The sequence below is a fragment of the Populus euphratica genome, unplaced genomic scaffold, assembly GCF_000495115.2.
Source record: "Populus euphratica unplaced genomic scaffold, PopEup_1.0 scaffold59.1, whole genome shotgun sequence".
Taxonomy (NCBI): Eukaryota; Viridiplantae; Streptophyta; class Magnoliopsida; order Malpighiales; family Salicaceae; genus Populus; species Populus euphratica.
In genome coordinates, this window is record NW_011499940.1 from 368701 (window position 1) to 380112 (window position 11412).

The 11412-nt window shown below is 31.8% G+C and overlaps 1 protein-coding gene across 1 annotated transcript; it reads right to left on the minus strand.

The window, feature by feature from the left end:
• Positions 1–4372: 4372 nt before the first annotated feature.
• On the minus strand, positions 4373–6556 carry LOC105136910 (WAT1-related protein At5g07050). Its single transcript, XM_011042422.1, has 7 exons — positions 6224–6556; positions 6064–6126; positions 5835–5951; positions 5455–5704; positions 5207–5365; positions 4958–5109; positions 4373–4857 (listed from the first exon to the last, which is right to left on the minus strand). The coding sequence occupies exons 1-7, from the start codon at positions 6424–6426 to the stop codon at positions 4584–4586; spliced, it is 1218 nt and encodes a 405-aa protein (XP_011040724.1). The 5' UTR covers positions 6427–6556; the 3' UTR covers positions 4373–4583.
• Between the last annotated feature and the right edge of the window lie 4856 nt (positions 6557–11412).

Genomic DNA, 11412 nt, shown 5'->3' on the forward strand with positions numbered 1-11412 from the left:
ACCTGTCAACGTAAATGCTGAATTTTTAAATTATAAAAACCATAATTATAATATTAAAATACAAATATAAATTTTATATTGATTTACTTTTCCAAGTCAGCAATCGGTCTCGGGGTATATTTTGTGCTAACTAGTCTGAACAAAGAATGCCAAGCCCACTGGCTTGAATTGATCTAGAAAAGTTCGGTATGGTTTCCTTTCCTTAAATGGTCTGGTAATAAATTTACAGAGTAGTCCAAAGCTAAAAGATAAAGCCCAGTTTACCTTACGGAGCTTGCAAAACCCTAACCAATCTCCTTTCTTAAGGAAAAGTTTGGCTCCAAGTCCAGCCCACCACAGCCCAATTTTGGGACATCGATTTAGATGTCAATGAAATTGGGTATGCCTAATAGTGAAATTGGCTCCAATTTTATAATTAATTTTAGCCTAACCCAATTTTATATCCATGTTCAGCTCATGATGCAAAAAAAAAATTAAAAAAATTAAAAAAATTGAAAATAATAAATCTAAATTTATTCATGCATGGGAAAAACTGTGGGTATTGTTTGAATTTGAGGTTAAACTTGCTTCTTGTTAAATTTTGTTGTTTGAAATTAATTTTTTTAATAATTTTGAATTTTTTTATATGTTGATATTAAAAATAATCTTTTTAAAATAAAAAATAATTTTTAATATATTTTTAAATAAAAAATATTTTAAAAAATAAATTCTCCTAAACTCCTGTGAACACTACTAAATGATTAAATGATGCAATGAAATTGGATATGCCTAATAATTATTAGCCAAAAAGTGGCTCCCATCACCTTTGTCTCTTGCCCAAAAGGCAAGACATTAAATTGTTTATTTTTATATATATATATAATACTCTTTTCCTTGACCATATATTTTTTCCACAATATTGCTGTATATATTGATTCCTTGACCATATATTTTTCCACAATATTGCTGTATATATTGATTAGTCAATCTTGCACTAAAACCATCCTAGTCTTTACATGAATCAATTAATTGCAATTCTTATTAAATAGTGGATGCTCTTGTCGTCATGAATATTTAATTGTGAATCTGCAGAATAAATGAAATTGGATAAAAAGCTGAAGCTCACAACGTACGTGATGAAAGCAAGCATTATATGAAAATTATTGCACCAAAGAAAACTATATAATCAAACGTAGTGGGGGTTGATATTTCATATAAGAATATTGATTTTGAGCCTTGTTCTGAGTGTCCCCTTTCTAGAGGGCAAATCAACTCGGAAGAGTGCAACAAAAATTATGTGGAGAACCGATGTTCCATGATCATTTTCAATGCTAGTGATTTCCATGCAACACTATGTTAATTAATTCTTTCTAGCTAGTGGTATATATCAATTCTGTAGTCATTATCCAAATTGGAAAAATCTGCTCTAATTTGTTACCAATCCAAGCTTAATTAGAGAGTCTACTGTTCTTAATCTTTTAATTGAATTCAAATATTTTAAAGAAATCATATGTTTAAAATAATTTTATATGCTAAAAATTGAATTCTAATTAGAATTCAATCTTTAAAATGGTACAAAAGTTAAATTAGAGGTCCACCTCTCTGATTTATTACACTAAAATATAAGAAATTAGTGTTAAAATTAACCAGTTTTATCAAAATACTCATCTATCTATATCTTTTTCTTAATCACTCTTCTCCCTCTTGTCAAGAAAGTAATATAGAAAACACAAATAAATTGGATTCAGTCCTGAAATATCTCTAAGCATTTTTGCATTTTTATTTTATTTTATATTATAAACATATCTCTAAGCTAAATCATGAGAAAAAACCTGTCAATTTAAGGTCCTCAATTAATCACATATTTATATATAGTTGAGAAACGCAAGTGATATAATTCAAATCAAAGATGTTCTCTTTTTCTAATTGACTCTCTATATATCATTTGAGTATTGAGTTGGGCAACTCACTTGCTTAGCACTCTTGCTTAACAACACCAAACCAATGATTATTCAAGCATTAAGTTAAATTTTACAGAATGTTGGTTTCCGGTGATAATTTTCCATAGATGAAAGCATGAAAATTTTATATAGTCATGAGTTTTGCAGTACAATAGCACAATATCCACTTGGATGCAATGAGATCAATATACTTGTAATCTTGCAATCTTAATTCCTTTTTCCCTAGTGGATTTTGGCATAGCATCAAAATTCACAAGTTAAAGGTTCTGTACTAATCTAATTAATGTCTAGATTAAGCTGGATCGGAATGTTCTGTCCTTACTTAATCATCCATTGATACCTACCTAATCCTCCACCAACATTAATTTTCTAATCGAGAAATCTATAATTAGTGGCTCTTCAGCCCTTTTGGATATTCTTAATAAATAGGGAAAAATTGACTAATATACCCAGTTTATCTAAATTTGCACCACTTTCTAATCATCTTTTCTTTTTTTCTCTTTAAATATACATGGAGTACCGTGTTTGTCTCGTTGCTTTAGAAAATAATTGAAATTGCAGGATGAGATTCCAACGCAACTTTTCAATGTTGATATTCCATATATAGGCTCTTAGCAAATCCCAGAAGACATGATCAGCATATGGGAAACAACCTTGTATCGATCTCAGGATGGCAACAACAGGAGATTTTGAGAGGTTAGAGACGATTTCGAATCGGATATGAAGTTAGGAGGAGATCAAGGTGGAAGGGGGAGGTGCGCATGGCACTGACAGAAATTAGCACAGCAACTAGACCACTTAATTATGGTGCTCAAAATAGAAATTAGGAATCAGAACATTTGTACGTGGAATAGGCATGTCTGTGCTTACAGGATTCCAGACTTATTTTAAGTCATTGTTGGCGTCACTACTGGGTGTGATCTGATCACTTTGCATGGTGCAAAGTGTCAACATTATATTCCCTCCTGGGTTATTCGACGATGGATAGAAAACTTAGCAGAGTTGATGACACAATCAAATTGATGATGGAATCACTGTTATTAAATTAAATTTTGTTTGGGAGCTCACTTGAGAATCACGTCATAGATACAGTGAGGCCACTAGTGGAGCAGAGCTGGAAAGTGGTTTCTAGGTGACAAAATTACTAGCTTCATTTCAAGAATTACGGATCAACACCGTCAGGGCCATATGATCTGAAGGCATGTGGCTTTTATGTTTTTGCTTTCACTTTAATTTGTACCTTTTTAAGAGAGGGGCAGTTGCATGTGTTATTACACCTGGGCGTTGATCTGGTACCTGACTAAGCCAAGTTAAAAAAATAGATTGGAGTTGACTCAAGTGATCCCGCAGGGGAATTTGCATCTCAATTAAAATCTGGTTTAATTTTTTTTTAATTTTTTTTGAAATAGTTTTGTTTTAATTTTTTATTTTAAAAATTAAAATATTATTATTTTAGTTTGATTTGAGTTAACAGGTTATTTTTTTATTTAGTATTACAACTATATATATATGACACACTTTTGATTTCTCCAAATTATTCAAGATAGAAATTAACAATGCCGCTGACACTAATCACATGACAATAGGATTCTCATATTAATGAATGAATAAAAATGTTCTTCTTTTTTTTATATAAAAAAATTTATCAATATAAATTGATAATTAATTAATATCAGTTAACTCTATAAACTAATCAAAAATATATTTTTTAATGTAATTACAAATTATTATGGAACATGTGTGTTCCTCGTATCACTATTAAACTTGATGGGTTAATTCAATGACTTATTAATTTAAGATATGATTCAAATTAAATTTTAAATTAAATTAAATAAAAATTAATCCAATTAGATTGAAAGAATCAACTCATGACCTAATTCAAATATAATTTTTTTTTAAATTACTTTAATTTTTTTAAGTAAAAATATTTTACATTGATTTGAAGAACTTATCATATGTATCATATTTATAACATATCTATTTTATTTATAACATGAGAAATTTTAATAACTTTACTGCATATAAACAAAACAATATCCTTACAAAAAAAAGAAGAAGCATATTTCATGGTAATACTAAAACAAAATCTATATTTATTGCACCATCCCAATTGAAAAGAATAATCAATATTTGAACTAACACATTCAAGTCTCAAGATAAGATGAGTGTTTCCTTCATCACTTGATTTGTGAATAATAGCGATCACAAAAACGACGACGTATAGCATGCATTGGTAAAACAAAAAGGAATGGTGATCAGGAATGAAATGCACCAACAGAAGATAATATGTCAAATTAATCTCCATCCTATTCATAAGAAGTGACATGAGGAAATAAATAAATAAAAAAATAAAAAACCGAAGGCAGAACATGCACACTTAGTGGAATCTGCCTTTGGAATTTGGAGTCCAAGCTTTTGACAGGACACAATAATTATAGAAGCCAAGAAAGAAGATTATGCATTTTCTCATTTCCATAATTTTAACTCTCAGAAAAAGAAAATAAAAACAAAGGCAAAGCCTCCCCCTCCAAAAAAAGGGTAAAAATAGTAAAGTTGAAATTGCAAAAGAGAAAAAGAAGCTTGATTTTCCTGAATTTAGCCCTCTATTATTTCTCTCTTTATCTCATCTTTTTCCTACACTAATTAAGCTCTTGGTGCTTCCTTGGCTATCATGGGAGCCTGTGAAATTGGAAGAGTAATAGCCACGGCTGGCAAGGTCCAATTGTTAGCTTGATTTCTTTGCCTCTCAATGTCATTGTTAGCTTCAATATCCTGGATCATTCCTGCTGTGTGACCATTCTCTCCATTCTCTTTGATTGGTTCAGGGATCGTTTCTGCTTCTTTTTCTTTGTGTTCCTTGTACTTGCCCCATAGAACCGCATAGAGTCCAGCTACGATTAATATAGCACCAAGAACACTGTAAAACCAAGCAAAAAAAAGTTATCAGTGAGTGTGTTCAATCCGAAAGTAAAAATGGCAGACTAGTTTTTTTTTTTTGGGAGGGAGTGAGAAATTACCCTCCAACATAGATCTTCTCAGCCAAGATGAAAGAGCCCATGATTGCAACTATGATCATCATCAAAGGGCTAAAAGCAGTAACAAAGACAGGCCCTCGTTTTTGCATGACAAGTCCTTGAACATAGTATGCAATGCTTGACGACACAATTCCCTGAAAATGAAAAATTACACTTATTAGTACCTTTACTATCGTCACATATTTGAACCTGCTTGTGTGTAGAGAGAGAGAGAGAGAGAGAGAGTCTCACCGCATAGGCAGCAGCAAGAAGATTCATGCCCCAGCCAATGGTCCAAGCAGAAGGTTTGTGTTCCATCACAAAAGTGACAGCTATGGATTGTAGAGTACCCAAAAAGCACACAATGGTTGTAAGAGAAAGCTGAGCTGAGTACCTCCTAAGTGTCACTGCCTGTAAAAAACAAAGCAACAGAAAGTTAAAGTCTTCACTTCTTTTTTAAAAAATCACAAACAAAAATTTGTATTATTCTTTCTATTTACCTGAAGAATGAAGAATGATGCCCAGGCAAGTGTAGCGATGATGAGGAGAATGGAGCCCATAAGCCAATCTTTGTCAGCTGATCCAGCTGTGGCAGTAGCAGAAGATGTCCGAGTGTGGACATGCTCGGACCACATCAAATTGATAGCCTGACCTTTGTACAATGTCATGAACATGGCCCCAGCCACGGTTACTATGGTTCCAATAACTTTTGCTTGGCATCTAACTTTCTTTATGTCCACGATCTCCATCCTTTATGTTTTTAGTACAAGCCCAACAAAGCAAAAGTATATCAGTTGTCACTCAGACCAAAGCTACAAAGGAGAAGTGCAGACTACAGGGAAAGAAAACAGAGTTTGAAACATAGAAATCATTACGGTACCTGCAAAGAACTGCCATGACAAATGTCATCGCAGGCAGCATGTTACTCATGGCACAAGAGAAGGTGGGAGAAGTGAATTTCAGCCCAGCATAGTAGAAGTTTTGATCAATCACAGGCCTGTTTGAATAAGAAAGGACAAAAGGAAGAAGTTAAGATTGACTGTCTTTTTAACTTCAAAATCTTCCAAAAGTTTAGAACCATGTCATGCCAAGGAGAAAAAAACACTAACCCAAGAAGACCAAGCACAAACATTTGCATGAAAATGGGAAATGTAATCTTTGGCCGTACTTTCCTGTGCATAAATAATAAGAAAACATGGTGAATAAATTTTTGTACTAAAGATTGATAAGCTTTAGTGCTCTCTTAATCATGGGAACCTATTTGTATACCTCTCAAGAATAATAGCAAAAGGAGCAATAACAGCAGTAGCAAAGGCATGCCTATACACCACTAGAACATAATGACTCATCCCTCGATTAAGAGAAACCTTGGTGATGATGTTCATGCCAGCATAGCCAAATTGCAAAGATATCATGGCTATGTAAGGCTTGCATCTTTCAAAAAAACTTCCTAAACAACCGTTCCCCTCCATTTATTTTGTTGATTTCTAGTTTAAGGTTTGGTAATTAATGAGAAGATCAAGAGAAGGAAAAGAGGGGAAAAAGAGAGGAGGCTACTCGAAGCTCAAGTTGCTTGTATGCGTCTCCTAAGTATAAATGGCTAATGAGACCACTATATATATATAGGCAGTTGGGGTGTGAAATGCGAAGGCTTCTATCCAAAATAATAACGTAATAAAATGGAGAGTTTCAAGAATGCGAGAATCTCACTCTCTCACACGTGTACTGAGAGTGTGAGATTGATCCTTGGTGTGCTGCACTTACTAGGAAGGTGGATCAATTTGAATATTCTGATTAACATAAGCTATAATGATCCTTGTATGGCTGATTTGGGTTCCAAGTGGCAGCCAACAGGAAGGCTTGATTATGCTAAGTGGGATCCACATTGGTTTGTCTTAGTGGCAAACGATTTGAGAGCTAAACAATACATAATCTAATAATTTGGTGCATGCTGATGTCAATGGAAGCAGATGTGTAATATGGCGAGGAGCGCGGCCCCTCCATGCTTGATCGGCTTATGTATGCCGCATTGCGAAGCATTCATCCCCATCAATGATTTCTTAATCTCTTGCCAAATTAAGATCTTTCAGTGAGTTCTTAATCTCTTGCCAGAAAGCATGCATTTTGTTCTAATATATATAGTCAATAGTTTATATATATCTATATATAGTATGATTAAAGCATATATATACACAACGAGCCAGAAAGTGGAATAATATTGGATTTTTTTTTTATGATTCAATTATTCATGCAATTAACTATGCTATGATAATTGTTTTACATTGGAACCTCAATGGGATTTCTGTTAAGTTTCCATTATCATTTGCAATTAAGGTCTTGTTATTATTTGTTGATGGTGTTTCATGTGGGACGTCACAACTCAATTTGTAAAGTTGGACGTTTGCGTTTCTTATTTGATAGAATAAAAAAAAAAAAAAACTTGGGCATTCATACTGTTCCCTCGTATATATTATACGTACGAGGAGTATTTTATGGATTGCTTATCGAAAAAGAAGATGCATGTATGGCTAAAGAACATGAAAGACGGGTTTTATTGTAGAATGTTTGAGACTTTCACACCGTCGGTTTGAGTCTTTTTCATGTAAGAATCAAGAATTTTACCTAGAAAAGCTGATAGATTTTAGTACATAATTTTTTTTTTTCTAAGCTTTTGCTTGCTGATCATGAAACGCATTCGTCCCTTCATCTGCCATTCAAATATAAAATTATTTTTCATATTTTACATGTAAACTTTTGGAATGAGATATGTTTTTAATTAGATATTATATCGAAAAGAAATTTGAATTTGAATTTTCATCATTTTTTATGTATTTAATAAAATTAATAAAATTAAAAATAATATAAAAATAAATTTATATAGATTTTATGCTTAAAGAAATTTTAGTTTGTTAAAGAGTAATATAAAATAATTTTAAGATTTAACTCCAGAAAACATAAGTTAAGTTCCATAAGTGATAGGTTATATATATATATATATATATATATATGACATGTTTGAAGATTCCTAACTGTACATGATTGTACGCACACACAGCATGTATGTACTATCCAGAGAAGACAATTAAAAGCCCCTATACGAGTAGACTAGACACATATATACTCCGCCATGATATATATTAAAAGATGGTTTTCCTCTTCTTTTCGGCTGTGAATCGTGGAAGAACATGTGCGATTATGATCATATAGGGAATCTCAACCTAGAATTCCAAAAATTATAAAATAATTTAATTAAACATAGATATTCCAACAATTTTAAAATAGTTAATTCTGATATATTAGCATATTAAAGATTCGAAGATGGAATGCTTCGAATATAATGACAACATTAATAACTTCTTTTTTTTTTTTTTAAATTCTAAACCTTTCTTTAACTGTTTTATGAATGTGGAATGATGATTCATTAATTCTTCCATCTTAATCCTATGATCAACTCGAATATAATTTTATTTGTCATGATTCTTGCATGTACTTGTAGCACAATGATGCTTTGGTTTTTTTTTTTAATGAATTTAATTTTTAGTCGTATTTTAAGATTTGGAAAAGAAGAAGAAGAAGAAGATTTACTAATTTAAACCCCATAAGGAATTTATGAATCATTAAAAATTATTAAGGTTTATAATTAGGAATAAATAATACCCCCTTAATATTATTAGTCTTTCAAGAAAAAATAATAATAAATGAGGTGAGAAAACAGTTGGCTGATGATGGGAATAAACCCCATTTTTGTATCAAGTGTCGCTAGAAGTCTGTACATCGTAGAGTAATCTTAGTAATTCTCTTGAGTTGATTAGCATTCTGATTTTAATTCCCTTAATTAATTGCAGTAGTTTTTAAAGTTTAAATGATGCTTAAGAAACTTGAAGCAACACAATTGTAATTATGTTCCAATATCGTTAACCTGTACATGATAAAAATAACTAGCGAGTAAAATAATACATAGCGACATTTGTAATCGCCGCGAAAAATCTTAGTAAATGTTGCTAAAGGCTAAGTGAGCTCCGTTATCAATCTTGTCCAGCTTTTATGACAAGATCGGAATTTTATGCAAATTGGCCGTATAATACAACTGATCATCTGATTTATCACTATCGTTTGTCTTGTGGATTCGCTGAGAAAAACAACGGCATGGGCAATGATGGTGTTGGCAAGGCTAGAAATTTATGAGACTGGCTAGCCATTATCATCTACTCACTGCAATATCTTTGATCATGAATGGCCTTACAGTCGACAAATTGTCTACCATAAATCAATGACGGAGTTTAGAAAGAAGCAAGCAGTGCACCTTGCAACAAGGATTTATCAAAAAAGAGAGGTGGTGCTTCCATTGCTTAATTGAAATTTATGAGACTGGCTAGCCATTATCATCCACTCTTGTTTGAGTAAACAGTGGCAGAACTATTTTTCTTTTTAATTGGAGGATAAATACAAAAAAGAGTAAGACAATCTTGGATGTAGCCATATTACATAGATCAGGATTTAATCGGACGGAAGAATTTTGATCAACTTGGACATGATAAAACCAATCACAGGCAATTGATGATCACGAGTAAGATTGTCCCCTTCACTTTTAGCCCCTTGTTGGTTTTATGGGGGACTAGCAGGGCCAAGGCAACAGAGACCACAATTTTGAGCAGTATCGTTTCAGTGTTGAACACCACAAAATCAAGGGCTCCTCCGCAACCAATTTTGCTACACATGACACAAGCAAGTCCCGGCAGCCCATGAGCCCTAGCTAGCGTGAAGCTAGCAATGATCAATGAGGTTAAGTGGAGCACCAAGTGATCTAAATGGGCATCTAATCACCTCCCAATCACAGCACAGACGCTGTGTCACGTCCCGCACCGTCGGACCGACAAGAATTGGTGCAAACAAATTGCAATGATCGATCGACAGAGAGTGGCCTTATCATGATTGTCGTTAATTTGAGGGAGCTCTTGCATATTGCCTGGGCAATGACAGGGTAGTAACTTTGCCGGGAGATAAGTAGGGTTGCTATTCATTGAGTAAGCGCACGAGTGTCCTACAATATTGGGAGCAAAAGAAACCTGACACTCAAGGCTGTGACCGCTAAATATAGAGCCTTTTGTAATTAGTGGTCTTGATCCTATTCACGTCGGCATCGATTGAAATTGATTATATCGGCACTCATGAGGTAAGTTTTTTCATTTTTAATTAATTGAAATCTTGTTCCGAAAAGAAGTAAGCTTGTTGATTTGTTGGAAAGTTTTTTTTTTATATGGTTTTTTTTAAAATAAATTCTTAAAAAATAAATTATTTTATGATATTTTGTAATGTCATGAAAAATAAATTAAAAAATACTTACTAGTATTTGATTATGTTATAAAAAATAGATGAAAAACACTTATTAGTGTTTGATTATGTTATAGAAAATAAGCTATAAAATAATTTATTAATATTTTTTTTCAAGTTTATTAAAATAATGATGAATAAATTTTAAAAATTAAAAAGTTGAATGAGGATGAAATTAAAAAATATATATTTTCATAAATGATCTCTAATAAAATAAATAATAATCAAAATAATAAAGATTAAATTTAAAAAATAAAAAAATTAATAATTATAATTTCATAAATTATTTCAAATAAAATAAGTAATGATAAGATCAAAGTTAATATAAAAATCAAATTAAATTAAATTTTAAGGAATAAAATTAAAAAAAATCAAAAAATATATATATTAATTAAAAGTTTGAGGACCAAAGTTACTATAATCAATAAAAAAAATGATATTTTTAATTTTTTTATAACTTCAGGAAAGTATTTTTTGCCCCAAATAAAAAAAAAACACTTTCTTAAAACTCAAACTAAATTTTTTTTTAACTGAAAAGTATTTTTCATTAATTAATTTTTTTAATAACAAATAAATATAAAAAAATTTGAAAAATAATTTTTAAAAAACAACTACATGTGAAAACAAACAACCCCTTAATTAATTCTCTTTGAAATCAAATTATTAAAGCATATAAATTCCTACAGCATTGTTACTCTTAATCACTAAAATTGAGTTAAAAAAAATAGATTTTGTACAGTTTTTTTTTATTTTAATATTGCTCTAAGGTAGCCTTTTATTACTGGGCAATAGGGATGATTATTTTCGGTTTGGTTCGGTTTTTATCAAAAAAAAGTAACCAAACTGAAATTTTTTTTTTGAAAAAAAACCCGAAACCGAACCGAAACCGGGTCAAACCGACCGGGTTCGGTTCGGTTTTTCAGGGGAAAAATCGGTTCAAATCGGTTTGGCTCGGTTTTTCTCGGTTTTGGCTCATTTTTTCTCGGTTTTTCCGGTTTGGCTAGGTTTTTTTTTCGGTTTCGGCTCGGTTCGGTTCGGTTTTTCAGTTTTTTGGTTATAAAACCGAAACCGAACCGAACTTGCTGGTTTTTTTAAAATTTTAATCGATTTAATCGGTTTCGGTTCGG

Bases quoted from the DNA above. Each gene is read 5' to 3' on its own strand.
- LOC105136910 (XM_011042422.1), bottom strand. From the start codon at position 6,426: ATGGAGGGGAACGGTTGTTTAGGAAGTTTTTTTGAAAGATGCAAGCCT. The intron at 6,127-6,223 runs GTATACAAATAG...ATTTATGCACAG, and splicing joins TTTGCTATTATTCTTGAGAG to GAAAGTACGGCCAAAGATTA. The intron at 4,858-4,957 runs GTAATTTCTCAC...TTGGTTTTACAG, and splicing joins GAGAAGATCTATGTTGGAGG to TGTTCTTGGTGCTATATTAA.